The 18,163-nt window shown below is 39.7% G+C and overlaps 1 protein-coding gene across 1 annotated transcript in view; it reads right to left on the bottom strand.

Annotated features, from left to right (window-relative positions):
- Satb2 (SATB homeobox 2) overlaps nucleotides 1–18,163 on the bottom strand; it is a 185,601-nt gene that overhangs the window by 30,714 nt on the left and 136,724 nt on the right. The window contains exon 10 of the mRNA XM_008833425.3: nucleotides 7,000–7,197. Within this exon, the coding sequence (XP_008831647.1) occupies nucleotides 7,000–7,197 (198 nt within the window). The remainder of the gene's footprint in view (nucleotides 1–6,999; nucleotides 7,198–18,163) is intronic.

The following is an 18,163-nucleotide window of genomic DNA, read 5'->3' as shown; positions in this document are numbered from 1 at the left end:
AGTTTTTAATTTTTTATTTTATGCGTATGAGCGTTATGCCTGCATGTAAGTAAGTGCACCCATGTCGTGCAATGCCTGCGGAGGAGAGACGAGGCTGTCGGATTCCCTGGGACTGGAGTTACAGACAGTTGTTAGCTGCCATATGGGTGCTAGGATTCGAACCCTGGTCTTCTGTAAGAACAGTCAGTGTTCTTAACTGCTGAGCCATCTCTCCAGCCCCCATTATGAATCTTTAAATTTAACAAAAGTAAGCAGCCCTATTTGGCTCAAATGTATTCTAAAAAACAAATCTACAACAAACATTTAAGTTTCTGATAACAAATTATAAGGAGCTGCTCCAACTCTGATATGTTCACAAGGAAACCTGCTCAGCAGCTCAACAAAAGATAGAAATGCCCATCTCCTAGAATCAAACTGGTTGCAAAAGACTTCCAAATTTCTCTACATTTCTGTATAATTTTTTTTAATTACACATGTTGAAATGTTAACTGGTAACATAGAAATCAAGAATACTCCTTAAATTGAGTAAATGTGTGTGGATCACATGGAGTTAAAAGGAGAAAAGCTAGCACGACCCCTCACAGACAAGTAATTTTCCCAAGCAAGGACTTTAAATGCTAGACCATTTCTTTGTACCCAGCTGCTCCAGTATTTCCCTGAAAGAGGCAAAGGGTTCACTTGCCTCTCTCCTCAGGACTACACTGGAGCTTTAAATCTGGAGCCACATCCAAGCAGCAGGTTTTTGCATAGGAGTTTGGAGTGAATCCAAGATGGAAAAAAATCCTAGTAACCTGGTTAGAGAATTTGCAAACATCCTTAATTAATTAATTGTCTTATTTATTATTTTGAAATGCATGAATTTGGAAGCAAATTCATAAATCAAGACAGTCTGTTGAACTAGAGTGGGAAAGTAGAATCCCTTCCTCAGTGCTGAAAGTACCTTATGCCTTAGCCATGAGAGCCACATTCTAAAGTTATCTCAAAAGCAACTTGATGACAAAGGGAAACTTTCTGCACATCAGGTCTGACATACCAGCGAGTTACAGGTCTTACCACACTGCGTGGCATATATAAAAGAAAACACACAAATCTAAACCAATTCAGAAGAATGATTAAAATTAAAACACATATACAAGCAGCTGTGTATAATACTGAACAGCTATTAGTAAATGTTGGCTAATAGGAAATGTTGGCTCTTGTGACTTAGACATTCTTTCCAACACACACACACACACACACACACACACACACACACACAGTCAGACGTGGAAGGTAGACAGATGTGAATTTAACTTCCACTTTGAGGAAGTTCCTTACCTTCTTTAAACTCCAATCAATTTCTTATCTGTGAGAATAGATAACCGCCCCCCCCCCCTTTTCACAGTAAGTAAAGATGATAAAAATAAAATCAAACTTTTGTAGAGCCTGGCTCTCAAAAAGGCTAACTGCTGCCAGAGAAGAAGAAAGCAGGAAAAAGAATGGGGAGTGAGAAGAGAGAAGAGTGGGGTGGGGAAGGAGGGGGAGAAGGAGAAGGAAGAAAAGCAGGAAGAGGAGGAGGAAGAGGAGGTAGAAGTGGAGGAAGAGGAGGAAGAAGAGAAAGGAGGAGGACAAGGAAGGAGAGGTGCCACTGTTACTATTAATACCGGCTTTCACATAGGGAGAAACTCAGAATCAACCTGGGGATATGATGCTCTGTCTTACAGTTGGTCTATGATAATGAGTCTACCTGACAACTTTGCAAGTCTAGCACTACTGGCACTGCCAACCAGGCAAGTCCTGTTTGGGGGATTGTCTTACACATCATTAGGTATTTGGTATCATCTACTACAGAGACACTAGTAGCATCCTTAAATTTTAACAACTAAAAATGTTTCCAGACACTCTCAGACACCCATGGAGGACACAATTACCCTGGTTGAGAGCCATTGGTGGATACCAACAGCAGGAAGTCTGTGGCTTAGGAAATTCTAAGAATTCCCTGAGCCTCAGACCAGATAGGCACAATATGGAAACAGGGCTGTCAACACCAGGTGTCACATTCTTACTCCATGTACTGCATGGAATTTTAAAACAAGTACTTGTCAGGAACCACATAGCAGCTAGCTCAGAACTCCTGAACCTACAAAATAATCCATGGAAACACTGTGGTGGAAACACAATAAAGCAATAAAGCACCGACTCCACAGACACAAACAATTTGGCAAATGATCCTCAGTCAACCCTGCTCAAGGACCAGTTATAGCATGAGTGATGTCCTTTCTTCCTCATGCATTCAGAGGGAAGTGTGGTCAGAGGCAAGATTGGATGCCAAATGTGCCTGTGTTTTAATTCATCTGGTGTTCCTGGCTTCAGGCAAGGCTCAATGGCTGCTCCAATTTTTCCAATTGTAAAGTGGAGTTGGTCCTAATGAATACTCTGACATCGCTAGTAATTTTTCATTTTAAGTTGAAGATATCCATGCACTATAGGGCCTCAGGTCATAATAACCATGTGGGGGGAATTACTATGACCACAAGAAATAACTTTGTCCCTAACCTACTAAAATAAAAACTAAACTACATCTCATCCTTTTCATAGGATGCTTGGTTTGGCTTGGTTTCCCTTACCATCTCACCTCTCTTGATCTCTCTGTAGTATCTATATTTGGATGAGAATCATGGAAATTACAATTTCTCAGTTTTTCCTCCCCATCATCAACTATACAAGGAGGTTTTTTAATGAAATTTTTCCTAAATTATCTCCCCTCTTTGTAAAATTTAATGCCAAAAATATGCTTACTAACTCTTCATATGCTGCATTGTTTTAGAGGATCACATGCTATTACAAATCTAGAATTTTTAATCTCCCCCAAATCCAATGTTCACTCCCTTTAGGCAATACTTCCTGACTGTGGATCTAGAGAATATATGAATTTATAAAGTGTTTAAATCCAAGAAAGCCAGTTTCTACTAAGAAAGCTTAATTGGTATTTCTGAAGAGACTTGGAATACCAAAAAGAACCTAGTGGGACCAGAGAACTCAATATGACCTAAAAGCTACTTATTCCTGGGTTCCCAGGGAGGAGGATTTCATTTTTTCATCATGACTAAGTCTGGGGCTAACAACATTCCTGCATGGCCTTGAGCCTAGTATAGTATAAACTACAACTTTGATTCGCCTTTGAAGGGAAATTCCACCGAAGATGCACTTACAGTAACAAGCAAAGGCGTATGCTAGGTGTTAAAATGATGAAAAAAATAAATAAATAAATAAATGATGCATAGATAAGTTAGAGCCAGAGGCACAGGCACTTGTGGCTTTTGTGTAGTAGCTTCAGATGTGAAGATGAAACCACCAGGGCCAGGTGACCTTAAGTGATAAAGTGACAAGACAGTGCAAAGCTTAAATCAATGAAGTGGAATAGATGTCGCTGATATGGCCTGGGGTTGCTCAAGGTAAGTAAAAGGTGCAGCTCCAGTCATGTGGGATCTAATCTTCTGATACTCCTAATTTCATATACAATCTTCAGCTTTCTAATTGTGGATTTAAATTTTTAAACCTTTTTGATCCTAAAAGAAGTACTCTTCAGTGCACACAAGACTTTAAACTCTATTTACAAACAACTGACAAGAAACAATTGTCAGTGATTCTAAAGTACTTCTCACAGAAAGCACACCAGCTGAAGATGGTAACAGGAAGACCTTCTTTGACTCAGTTTATCTCCAGGACCCAGGTCAACAGACCAATATAGTAAGTCAATCTATCCAAAGATCACTGTCTCCTATCTTTAACATTTAAAGGAAACTGGAGAACAGTGAACCCATCTTACCTAAGGAAATGTAAGTGGCACACTTCCGTGGCCACAGAGAGGCAGACACCTCTTTATTTTATTATACTGTACATATGAGAAGCCTTTATTCATCACTGATTTCACTCATTCTTAATGACTTAGTGATGGCACATTTCCTACCTACCTGGACAAAATGCAACATTGACTAACATTACCCTATAGAATTTTAGATTCCTAAAACATGTAAGAATATGTAGCTTTTAAATATTCTAGCTGAGGGGGCTAGAGAGATAGTTCAGTGGATAAGAGTACTGGTTGCTCTTCCAGAGGACCTGGGTTTAGTTCCTAGCACCCTCATGGCAGCTAACACCCATCTGTAATTCTAGTTCCAGGGGAGTCAATGTCCTGTCCTGACCTCTGAGGCATCACATGCACATGGTACACTTACATACATGCAGACAAAACACTCATACGCATAATAAATGAATTAATAAATAAACAAAAATTTAAAAAATTCTAGCTGCTATAAGGGCACAAGTGAGCTCCAATGCTAAGTCCATTGGCAAGGTGTCTGGTTAGTTACACTGTCCTAGTAGCTTGGCATCTTTTAAAGTACTGAACTCTACTAGTCACAGAGGCTGTGCCATCTGCATTCTCCAGTCTGAAGAGTTCTGCCAGCTGCCTCAAGTTATTTTTCTTCATTTTTTTCATATTATGAGTATAATAAATAATTAATCCACAGCTTTACATTTTGCTGACAAACACAAATTCAGCAAAGCAGTGTCACTCAGAAGTACAATATAAAAATAAAAATGGATGTACTGAAGTCCCATAGTGGTGGGATCAAGATCAGAGGCAAGGGAAATTTCAATGTGGAGGAAATTACCTTATTTTTAAACTCTTTAGGTAATATCTGAATGATAGGAATAAAGTTTTTTAAAGTAAGTGAATTTGTCTTAGGAATATCAAGTGGGTCTTAGGAATATCAAATGGGTACAAAGTGCTGAAATCTGAAGGCTAATTTTGCTTACCCATTAACTACTGTCACCACACTTTAGTTCTGACATATTAACATAAAAGAAAGTAACAACAGACTCAATTGCCTGTCTGCTTCTAAGATTTACTTCATTCAAATTGGTCAGCTGGAAGCACAGAGTCTACACAGATGATAACTGCTGGACAAGGAACCAAGACCATAGGTATGGTGTGGGAGCAATTATCAAAATGAAGTCTCCGCCACTATAACAGAGAATGGGTCTTCATGTTGTTATTTGAAATTCCTCTGTTTTCAAGTGTGATGATGGTATAGGTACAGGCCTATAACCCCAGCACATGGGAGGCTGAGGCAGGACGATTTCAAGTTTGAGGCCATCTTGGGCCACACAAAAAAAGGACAAAAACCTGTACATTTTCATCTTCATCATTGACATATAGTTGAAATCTACCACTACTTTCTCAATAATAAATTAGGCGGGTTTTTTTTCTATTGTATTAAACTAAGATAGACCTCTGAATAAAAATTCATGTAAAGTCATTCGTTCCTAAAGGTATTCTTTGACATTGCTTTGGTTTATATCAAAATGAGAAAATAAAGGGCCATAGTGTGGTTGAATTTTATACAGTTTGTATGACCTTTTGTCCGAGGTGATCAGCTTCATTGTTATGATAATAACTTGGAACGTCTTTGGAAGTATTCAAATCAATTTATTTTATAAAATAAAAGGTTGTTAAACTATATTGGGACCCCCCCTTTAATTTTAAGAAATTAAGGTCTTTAAGTGAAAGCCCCTGATCTGTGGACTCAGTACACTGACCAACTATCTGTAGGAAGGTTCCCTAGTATTTGGATGAGGTCCCAGCCAGGAAAAGAGCCTAAGAGGGGAGGAGAGGCCTTCAGAGAAAGCCCTGTGGCTTAGTCTCCAAGAATGAGTTGTTTTGCTATTTACTAACCACGTACCTTACTGCCCACCTACCCTGGATTCACTGAGGATTTTGCAAGACAAGGACTCAATGAACCCATGATTCACACTGTGAATTTTGTCATAGAAACTGACCAATGATAGCATAAAAGCTTTGGCTGAGATGCCAATATTTGATGAAAAACACCTTGATGGACCCCTGCAGTTCTGGCTTCTCCCCAGGCATGTGAGGGTGGAGCACAGCGAAAGGAAACGGACACCTGAGAGATGTTCCCCAGGTCCTTCACCATCTCTTCTCTTACAAGTTTATCATAAACCTCACCTCACCCTTCCTCCAGCTCACATTCCCTTCCATTCTACACACACCTGTACACACACATGCATTTTTGCCTCGGCTTTCTCCTTTTTCCACACAGAAGGAAAGTCAGATAGAGGCCTTAAAGGTCCTCTTTGGTGGTCATCAAGATTCAGGCAGCAGGGCCAAACCAAATCATGCACAAGACTCTACGGAAACCCTGGTTAATAATTCTTGAAAGTAATTGATTTTAAATTAAGAGTTGGTAAACTCAGTTAATTTCAAAAAGAAATGTGTTTTTCAAAGAGAGCGAAAAACTAAACCACAAAACATGCCACCCAAACAAGGCAGATTTTTAAAACAGGAAACCAAAGACAGCAAAAGCTCAACTTAAATTCCAATAACCTATTCCAATTTCTCCTGAGGGTTCAACTGCGATCAAGGTTATTCCTCGGGTCATCAAGCTATTTCTTTTCCACCCAATCATTAAACATTCTCTGAAGAATTTTGGATCAAAAACACCTGTTTTTCTTCAGAAAGCAAACTGATAGGCCAGTGAGATGCTAGGCAAAGAAGAGAGCTTGCCACCAAGTCTGAGGACCTAAGCTGGCTCCCTGGAATACACATGGTAGAAGGCAAGAACGGACTCCAGCAAGTTTCTCTCTGACTTCCACACAATCGCCATGGTGTGTGTGTATACACAGATCCATACAAATAAACAAATGTAGAAGAAATAATTTTACAAAGTGGTGTACACTATGTTTAATTCTCCTTGAGCACTCCAGTCTCATGACGTCACAGGTACACGCACAGTCAGGAGAGCCTCTGCTGTTGGCATTGAATGTCTTGGTCATTTTTCTCTGGGTGTAAGCATACCCACAGTGCCCACTGTGACAACAGACTCCTGTCCTCAAAGACATGGCACGAGCCCTCTTCTGATGGGAGGTGGTGGTCCCTCTGACCCTCAGTAGCTGCTGGGGGCACAGAAAGCCCTGTTGGGGCTGGGGGACACTGACCTGCACTGGCTCAGGCGGAAGCTGGACCACGTGCTGCATACGCTCACTGTGGTGATGCCGTGATTCCTCCTCGTAGATCACATCCCTCTCGTGTTGGGGAAGGTTCAAGAAGCGGCGGATAGTGCAGAGATTCTCCCAGAGAGTACGGTTTTCTGGGCTTGGGTTTTCCTTCCAGCGGAGCAATTCACAGAGCCAGCCCTGGAGAGAAAAGGTCACCGGAGTTAGCACTGTGTACAGAGCAGCTGTGTGGGCCTGGACCCTGAATCAACTGCCATCCCCCCACCATGTTTTTGTGTTGAAATTGTTTCCACCAACTTGACTAGCTACTGAAATCGTCTGATTCTAAAATCCAATCACATAAGTGGTTAAATCAATGCTCAAGAATCTTCACTTTTTTTTTTCTTTTCTTTTTCTTTGAGACCTTCTCAAACTTGCCATGTAACTAAGGATAATCTTCAACTCCATTGCCTTCTGCCTATACCTCCTAAGTGCTGAAATTACAAATATGAGCCACAATGCCTGGTGGATGTGGGGGAGGTGGTCGGGTTGAAACTCAGGGCTTCCTTCATGGTAAACAGCTCTTATAGCCCTAGTCCCAAGAATTTTAACTCTTGCTCAGGTTTTCTTAATACCTGTCCTATAGAATACATTCTCAGTGACAGTTTCTTTATCATAAAACAAAAATAAAAAGACAACAAAAAACCTCCTGTATATACAACTGAGATTATGGCTACCCAATCCTCAGAAGAAGGGATTTGTATTGACCAAGTACATTTTTTACAAATTGCCCAACTGGCTTGTGTTCTAAGAAGAGCACAAAGACAAACAAGCATGTATCCTGAGATGACAAATGCCAAAAGAGAAAAACTGTCTTAGTGCAAATAGCACTGAATTCTCCGGGGAGGAAATATTCTTACAATCATTACTAACACTGCATGGATAAAAACAATAGCCTTAGCTCGAATGAAAAACAAATGGATATTTGTTCCATCTCTGAATGCCCTGGGCTCAAAGCCATCTTAAGCATCACCTTCCCGCCACAGCCACACCTGCAGGAAGGTAGGCAGTTGGTCGGGTCGCACCTGCAAATGTCTGCTTCCCAACTCTGGCATCCGGATGTTCTCTCTCTTGCAACTGCATGCGAAAGAAAATGCAATGCAAATAATGATGGATTATAGGAAAATAATACAGAGGAGGCTGTCAACATCGCTCACTGACTCATGTCAAAATATTTTACTCAGTAGCTTTCTAACCCATCATTTCCAAGCTACATCGCTAATTTTAAAAACAAGAACTGTCCCACATTGCATCTCTTGCAAAAGGGTGGAATTTTTTTTAAGGGTGCACAAATACAACTGACTTTGTAAGAAATAAACCCCAAACCTCAACAAATTCTATATCATCACTTGTAAGCCAACGAAAGCTCCTGACACGCATCATAAAAACCCCATATAATATCATAAGCTGTTGTTTGTCTAACTCTCCTCTGTGTCTTCTGCCTTCACCCAAAAAAAAAGGCAAGATTTGATTATCTCCGCTGCATCAGCCAAGACAGCAACACCAGCTGTTCTCATTGTGCGGCCTCTTCCTCGCGGCCTCCATGTTAATAACCTGATCATTCCATTTTCCCCTTCAACTGCCGGCTGCAGCACCGCGAAGAGACAAAAACCCAGGCCCATCTGCAGCAGCTGTAGGCACTGAACTGTGAAGCCACTGGGGATTTATAAACTAATCTGTAACACAACACTGCCTTGTTTTTACAAGTGAGAGGCCACATTTGCACAGACCTGATCTTTTCTTGCAGTAAACTGGGAGCTTGGGAGAGTTAGAAGGTTAGGAAGAATGAAAACAAGATATCTTATCATTTGCTTGGAAATGTTTTCGCAAGTATTTTCATGTTCCCCCACCCCCAACTCAATTAAGAGAAAGGTAATGGTTAATTTTTAAGGTGCCATGCACATGAAAAATGAAGATAATTTTTTTATCCCTACCAGAAAATAAATTATATTTTAATAAAAGTCTCCTGGTCCCAAAGTGTTTTCTCAAGGGTTTCTTTATACAAAGGAAAGAATTCCTGAAATGGAAAATAAACCATCTGTGGAAAAATTAAGCTCCCATTTCTCCATCTTTTCATAGAACTGAATAAGTCTCCAACTGAACTCTTTCAAATGTTTCAAACAGGTATGTTTAACATCTCCCAGGGGAAGCGATAGCATGGAGACCAATCATTGAATGGAAAATAAAAACAAAAACCTACATCTGTTAAAAGACGAAGTCCTAAGATAGCCAGACCTTAAAGAAGACAGCACCTGCTGTTCCACTTGAGGGATGAATTGCATTGTGGGAAGCCACAGCTTGAAAGGAGACAGGTGACAGCTGAGTGGTATCTCCACTTATGACACTTGGAATGTCTCACACAACATTCACTGCCACATTTGATTTATATGCGCTGTTATAAACTGCACTCGCTACAATCACTTAAAACAACACTACAGGCCTCATTATGGACTGTGTGCTGTCTGCCATCAGTCTTTAAGAAGTGTAGTGCTCAATTTGCCCACTGACATGCAAGGTCTTGACCTTGAAGCTATTAGGGAGAGGATTAGACACAAGTGTGATCATGTGTGCAGACATAAGCAAACCAAATTAATTTCTGGAATAGGGAAGTAGCCAACAAGACCCTGTTCTTAGGGCAGCAGAGAACTTCTTCAAATCCCTAGTGGGATGAGCTAATAGCATGTTTAGGGGAACCCGGTTTTGAAGATGAAGCACATTCATGGTATTTAGAGGGTTATTAATCTAGTTTCCCCACAAAATGTTTGCTTGGCTGATCAGATTAAGGGATGGAGCCTTCAACAGTGCACCCCCACCACAGCAGGCCCCAAGAAATCTGTGATACTTCACAGCCTTGGACATATTGCACCATGTGTACCCAGCTGCTTCAATAATTAGCTTATGAATGTATCAGCTGGTTCTGTGATTTTTATAAATAATAACTAACCTACAGAGCAGAAAGCTTGTTGAGAGCCTTACAGTAGCACAAAATTGTAAGGTGCTCTTAAATCTAACTCCTCTTAAAAATATGCTGATATTCCCTACTAGCAGAGCTCCTGTGATGCCATTTATAAATATTTATTTCATATCTGAAATGGCGATTTTTTTTTTGCCAGTTTTATTTGTGGCAGCCATGATTTGCTTTCTTCTCACTCTGACTCACTTGCTCACTCTGCACATTTGTAAGCTTATCTTCAGGAAACCTACCCCACCGCCCATCCCACCACCATCTCCTTGTTCATACCATCCTTCCACCAGTCCATTTGGGACACTGATCTGTTTTCTCAGTAGGGCCTGGTATTAGCTTGTTTGGTGGCTAATGAACATGTTGGGAAGTGCTATGCTGTTGCATGAACACATATGTGTGTAATTATGAGTGAACCCATTGCAGAAGAGATAAAGGGTCCCCACACTGGGATTTTTTTTTTTCCATTTATATAATTTTTGCATGCCATCCAAGAAAGTTTTGCAGTATCGGGCAAAAAAAAAAAAAGTGTAAATGTCAAATAAAACAGTGACAGATGACAGTATTCTCTATTGAATAGCACTGTTTCTGTCGTGCATGTTCAATGGGAACTCATGAATTATTAATAAACAAATCTCCTTTTTCTGTTAAAAATCTCAAGTAGGTTTTTGTTGTTATTCCCTACGTGTTATGTGGAGCATTCTAGAAGTATTTTCATTTTGGAAACACTGACACAGTTCATCTGATCTCTAGCCTCGGGCCAGTTCCATGTCTGTATACCTCACTGTGGTTTCTCTCTTAATCTTGTTTTAAGTTCTGACCAGAGATTGGCTGAATATTCCTACAGTCCAGTTAGTTTTCAAGTGTGCTAAAGTGGAATTCAGTGAGTTTCAAGTGTTTGAGCACAACTCAGAAGGGCAGAGAGCATTCAGACTTGCACCCTGAGATCTGACTGCCAAGTTGCTATCCTGTCATTTAATAAATGGGTAATCTTTGGGTAAGTGGTTGTTCTGTTAGAGCTGTTCTGTTAAGCTTCTGGGTGCTTAGCTATAAAGGAAGGCCTTACAAAAGACTATCTTCCCTAGTTCCAATTTCCATAATCTGTTTCCTCATTCCCTTTCACAAATGGCAGATAGGAGTTAGCTGTCAGGGCTTAAAGCTACAAAAACAAAAAACAAACAAGATATGACCTTGATCAGTGGTCAAGGTTAGCTTCACTGGTGATGCTATACTGACACCCTGAACTCTGTGATACAATGCACCACAAAGGACACACTATCATATAGGAGCTAGTCTTACCTACATGCAGAACCTTAGCCAAGAAAACATCCCAGAAACCCCTTGCCCTTCAAAAGTGGCAAGGCCATGAAAGAAAAGGCTAGAAAGGAAAAGTTACAGGCTAACAAGAAAAATTAGTAAACTAGATCCAGACCCCCACCCCCATAAAAGGACTTCAGTAAAAAGACTGAATAAAAATAAAGTTCCTAATACTGAAAATGTTTATTTCTTGATTTTGATAATTGTACTATTAACAATTTCTCTATGATTGTGTATAGTGTCAACATTAATGGAAGCAAGTTGGGGATATACAGCACAATATTATTAGTCCTGTGCTATTTTCATAACATTGCTATGTCTAAAATGAGTTCAAAATAAGTTTTCTAAAACTCTAGAGAATGCTAGAACTTATATAGGCAGATACCCATGGAACGCAAATATAATGATGCCAGGAATTCACCTTTACAACCTGCACCCAGAGAAGGAACGAAGTTTAAAGAATGCTTCCTTGCAATCAGTATTTAATGAGTTCCTGGCCATTCAGATCATAAGCAAATAGTATTTATTAATATTAAATTTTAGTCATCTCTTTAGCCTCCTAAACAAATCTCCCTCAGTAGAAAAACAACTCTGACAGCCCTTTCTAACTCTGCAGGTGAGGTGACACTCATGCCAGTCAAGATGTAGTTTGTTTACAATCCACATGTCCCTGAAAGTTGTCTGCCAATCTAAATTTACAAAGCAAATCATGTTGTAAATGTATTTGGACTCCTTACTAGTTGAAGAAATGTCCCAACAATTCTTTTTGGAAGATGAATAATTCCATAGTTTATCTTTTAGAAAACTGAGAGTTTCACAGATGAAGGAAACAACCCCTAGTTCACAATTCCAGACCTTTAGAAGAGGTAGCAATAAGAACCACAACTTGCTCCTGTTTGCCCTTCAAGGCCTAATTCATCAGGGGCTCCCCTGTTGACCCTGTTCTCTAACCACAGTGAGCTACTCCGTTCCAGGAAACATTTGGTACATTCCCATTCATAACTCCATAGTTGCTATGCTACTCTTTTGGCTGTAATGTCTCCTACCCAAACCCTGGGTCCTAAAATATGCTTTTCTGCAAGGTTCTGATGACACAGTTTTACCTAATCTTCTGTGAGAATTGTTGTTCACTCCTAAATGAGCCTGGAGCATTCTGTGCATACTAGTTCACAGTGTGATGACTGCTACTGTTAGGGGTGAGTGTGTCTGTACCTCTACCAGAGCAGCTAGCCTCTTAGTGGGAGTGGAGAACTAGGACTGGTTTCTCAGTCTACTCTTTTCATGAAGAGTGTGATTCCTTACACACAGATGCTTCATAGATGTGCATTATATTGAACTGAAATTAATAGATTATATAGAAAGTAGCCTGGAGCACAGATTCAAATGTTGTTGAAGAAGAGCATTAATTCCCAGAAGCAGCCCTGACAATGTTCTAAGGTTTGTTTCTCCATCTCTAATATATGAATATCTTATCTTAATCCTGTAGACAGTTGTTGAAGGCATTTTCATTGATATAACAAAGAATTAACTCTTCTTTCTTTTCCTCCCACATTTCTTTCCTACTCAGCAAGAAGCCCTTGAGGAAAACAAGTATGACAAAGTCAAGAACACCACTTAGCACAGGTATCATTTTTATTCACAGCAAAACCATGTTGTTGGGTATTAATCAAGATCTCCAATGACCTGACAATAGAGGAGCACATCCTGCCTTGGACACATCCTATGGGAGTTCTCACTCTAAAGAGAATGGCATAAATCACAAGCACCAAACTGGATCAATCATCTAACAATCATTGTCATTTTGACCATTTTTTCCATATGTATCCACTGGCATGGGAGTTTTTAAAGTGTTCCTGAATTGACAGTAAATGGAGATCAGTGTTACCATTTTTTTTTTAATCACCAAAAGTTGAGAATGTTCAAATGACCAAAGAGGTCATTTAAGAATAATTAATAAAGCCTAGTTTGAGTTGGAACCCATCAGACATGAGTTTGTATTAAATCTCTAAACTTTATGTCTAAGTGATATGAGAGATAGAGGGAGCACAATAGATGAGATGCATGGACGCGTGGATTCCTGTCCATGGTACTGAAATGTCTGTGCATGAAGTTATTTTCCCTATTCCAGGACACCTGGTTAAGACTCTTAACTTTCCAATTCTTCGTTTCCTTTCCTTTACACCACTATCACCACCACCACCAATAATAATAATAACAACACTGGATATTGAGGAATAAGGACTGCAAGTTTGAAGCCAGTTTGGATGCATCTCTATGTCTTTATATGATGTTCCCATTTCTGTGTCTTCCTTCTCTTCTACACACACTTGTCACTGGAATTAACGGCCACTTGGAGAGCCTTTGCTTAACTGTCTCAATAAGGAAACACACACACAGTATATGAAGCCTAAAATATATACATATATATATATACATATATTCATTCGTTCTTGGCTCATCACACATTTTCTAGGTTTTTTAAGTCAAATTTTATTTACTGTGTATATATGTGTCTGTCTGTATCTGTATCTGTATCTGCTTCAGTATGTGCATATGTGTACGTGTGTGTGTGTGCAAACACGTGCATGTGTAGAGGTCAGAGGAGGACAATTTCTAGGACTTGGCTCTCTCCTTCCACCACATGGGTCCAGGAAATCAGACTCAGGTTGTTAGTGTCCCTACCCCCTGAGCCATCTTACCAGCCCCAAATTTTCCAGTATATATGTTATCTCAAAATAAATACAAGTTCATAGGCTACTCTTGGTTCCCAAGAAAAGAAGCTACTTTTGCCCCAGGGAAGAAGGCTAGGTATTCCTGGACAGCAGGCTATTGTCACAATGATTATTCTTTCCAATGTGAGCTGGTGAATGGATTCAAGCAACTAATCAAGAAGTCACACCACCCTCTGCCCCTCTAGGAACGCTAATGAATGAGAAAGTCAGCAAATGAACAGTTCCTCAGAATGACTCAAGCTTCTTTCAGTAGAAATGTAACAGGCCATTTATTCACCCACATCTTCAATACAGAAAATGTCAGCATATGTAACCAAAAGGAAATGTTTTCTGAGTGTCTTAAGAGAAAATTCATATTATTAACCACAGACAGTTCGCTTTCTAAATGGAAGCACAGAAAGTCCCCAAACAAACTTTTGTAACTGTGAAAGGATTTCTCTTCAGCTCGTTGAGACTCTTCTGAAGTGTGAAATGAGCCAGATAATATTCTGCTCTTGTTTCTTAGTCACCGAATTCTCTTTTCATGAATCCAATAAGTGTCTATTAAAATAAATAACCCTCCTAATGATTCAAGATAACCTAATCAAGAAGGCTGAAATAGATAAGAGGCTAACTACAGGGGAGACTTGTCAAGGGCTTCGGTGAATCCTGCACAAGAAGGTGATCAACTAAACCTGAAAAAAGAAATGTGCTGAGCATCTGGTTACAGTTCAAGGTTAATTGTGTTTTACCTTGCATGTGGTAAGTAAAAAGGATCGCGTTTTTATTTTACAAAATTGTATACCAAGTCCTACGCTATATTTTCCCGGGGACCAATTTTCAGCTGGCTCTGGGCTGCCTTTACACATGTCTTTTGCATTTCTATGGATTTGCAAAAATTGAGTCTGTAATTGAGAGTAATGAAAATTTTATTTTAGAATAATTCTTTAACCTCTGTTATACAGGCTGAAGTCAAGAGCGGATTACATAAAAATTTGTTGCCTTCCTTGCCACAAAAATGTGGGAATATATTTAATTATAGAATCCTATGGTAATTTGCCATGCCTTTACATATAAATGTGAGCACACATACACAGATGCATCAATGGACACATGTTCCTGGAAAAGCCATTCACATGTGTGAAAAAGAATGAATGTGGAATCTTGTATTCTCCACTTATATACTAGAAATACATTAAGAGCAAAATGTACCATACTAAACTATCAAGCAGCCATTAACCACAATGCTCCTATTCCCTTATTTCAAGTCCAACTATTAGTATACCTGTGACATTGCACTGTATACTTGGCAAGTTTCCTTAGGAACTTATGAGAACAAGAACATGTATGGAGAACTAGAACATGACACTTAAGAATCAAAAGCCTTGAGTAAGACTTTCTATTTCAGGGTGGGGCTTGAATGGAGGCAAGCAAATTAACAGCATGTGATTTGAAGGAGTATGCCTAAACGTGTGCCAACTCACATTGTGCACCCTGTATTCCTGGCTTGCCTTGCCCTTGTCCCGATCCTACAGAAATAACATGATAAAATAGTCTCCTCAACAACACGGTGGGAGAGAACTGGCACCAATGCTCCACTTGAAGAATCATGACATAACTTGTGTTTCTTCCCAGCATGGCTGATGAGAGTTGAGAGAAGGACCTTTAACATAGAAGCTGGACTTGCTTCAAAGTCACATGTAACTTTCCAAAGGAGCCATAACAACTCAACTTTACTATAGTAAAAGATGAGTTTAAAACCAGTATAGACTTTAGGTATTGGGATTTTGAGAATGACATGAGTCTGTGATTAATTTTCAGTGGTAGCTAGTTAACAATGCTGGTAAAAGCTACTTTTAGACCATGAAAAAGTTTTCAAAAGAAAAAAGGCCACAACCCAACTCTTCCTTATGAGATATGAAGTTGATATAAAAACTGAGACCCTCTGGGAACTTCTGCTAATACTCTTAATAGATTCTAACACCCTGAGACTATGCCAAGGGAAAGAAAAGTGGTGACTGAATGGCCACCTTGATGCACTGGCACTATGTGTTCACTGCTTCCTTAGAATGGCATTGGTAATTTCAAGAAATCATTTATCAGTTTAACAGTGAATGGTGATTTTAGCACACATAACTTATTGAGTTTGAGATGTTAAACTGAGCCCCTAAGTTGTTGGATATGTACCCCACTTGACAAGAGCAGAGCCTGCTCCTTGATGGTCTGACAGAGGACCGTGTCTCTAAGATATTTGCTGAACAGAAAGGACAAGGCCTGTACCTCCTTTTAGCCTGTTTCACATGCTGAGTATAAACAGCAAAACAAAACCAAGCACAAGACTGACACAACTCTCACACACAGTGCCTTCTGGCCTATACTTCCTGTCACTTGTCACACCACAGAAATTAGCACAGCCATGCATCTACTTCCAACACCTTCCAACACCCTCCCAGGGAACCATCCCTATCATAAGAGCATAAGACAATGTTAAATCCTTCTTTAGTGTACACACAGTGGAAACAGTTGATCTCATGTAGTATTTTCTAAAAGCTAAGAAACTACAATAATGAAACTAAAAACAATATTTTTATATTGTATAAGTTTTCTGCCCACATGAAAATCTTGCCTTTATTAAATGAATTATTATATAGTTTTTAAATGTCTACATTACTCAAAGCAATAGACATGTTTCATGTAATCCCTACTCCAGTGCAATCCCTAGCACCAGAAACCAAACAAATAAATTCCATTGATATTCTTCACAGAACTAGAGAAACAAATCCTAAAATTCATAAGGACCCATACAAATCCCTAAAAAGCCAAATCAATACTGAGAAAGAAAAAGTCAGAGGCATCATACTTCCTGCTTTCAAATTCCATTACAGGAGCTGAGGGTATAAATCAGTGATAGAGCACTCTGTATCACAAATAAGGCTCTGGGTTTGAGCTCCAGCACTCAATCAAACAATCAATATTGTAAAACCACGGTAGTCAAAACTGTATGGTGTTTGCATAAATACAAACATATGGACTGATGGGAAATAATAAAAGGCTCAGAAATAAATCCAAACATACATAGTCAACTAATTTTCAACCAGGACACCAAGAGGAAACAGGAGGAAATGGTAGCCAGGAATTTGGGAAGCTGAGGCAAGAAGACCAAGAGTTTAAGGCCAGCTACATATTGAGACCTTGCTAGTCAATCAATCAATCATTAAAAATGATTCTAAGAAAATTGTATTCCCACATTCCAAAGAATGAAATTAGACTCTTTAGTCATCCATAAAAATCAACTCAAATTGGGAGAAAGACCCAAATGTAAGACAAGAAACTAGGACAAATCAAACTGCAGTTTGTTAAGTCAGTAGTTGAGAACTCAGAATACACAATGTTTGTGGAAATGTAGTAATAAGGCATAGAGCTTAGTGAACAAAATCTACTCAATCCCAGGGAATATGAGACACACAACACACTGCAACCCAGTCACAGTCACATAGAACAGAGTTTTCATGGGAATGAGATGGTAGAGCTTTTCACTGAGGCCAGAAACCACTCTCCTTTAGTTACAAGGTGCTCGCCCACTGGCCTATTCTGCTCTTGCACAGGGAGAAGAACCTCTCAAGCCTTCCTCCTCCCCCCTCTTGAACTGGGGAAAAGACCCTCCCACCTTCACTCTGGTTACAACTCCCAGGCCTGGGAAGGTATGGGTGTCAGGGAGACCATTCCAGGACCCTTGGGAGTCTTCACACCTGGGTGGAGAGGACATCTTACCAGTGGCATCTTACCAATACCCTCTGAGTCTTTGTTTGTTTCCTCATCACCCCCTTCCTTTGCTTTATCCCAGCAGTCTCTGAGACTGGCCCTTTAATTACCATTGTCTAGGTTCATCCACACTATCAGAAATTGTGTCTCAGCTTCTCTGATACAGAAAGTGTAGTGCCCTTCTGAAGTTTTTGTTAATTGGTTTATTTATTTAATGGAGGATATGGGTAAATGAGGATTAAATTAAGCCTGTTCTCATCTCTCTCTTTACCCAAACCGAGTAGGAAATTTGGGTGCTCACATACACAAATAATAAAGATTCACACATCTCACAAAAAGAACTCAACCCCATCTG

This window comes from Nannospalax galili, unplaced genomic scaffold (assembly GCF_000622305.1).
Source record: "Nannospalax galili isolate Female #2095 unplaced genomic scaffold, S.galili_v1.0 scaffold610, whole genome shotgun sequence".
In the NCBI taxonomy this organism is placed as follows: Eukaryota; Metazoa; Chordata; class Mammalia; order Rodentia; family Spalacidae; genus Nannospalax; species Nannospalax galili.
Note: the sequence above shows the minus strand (reverse complement) of the source record. Positions and strands in the feature narration are given on the sequence as shown.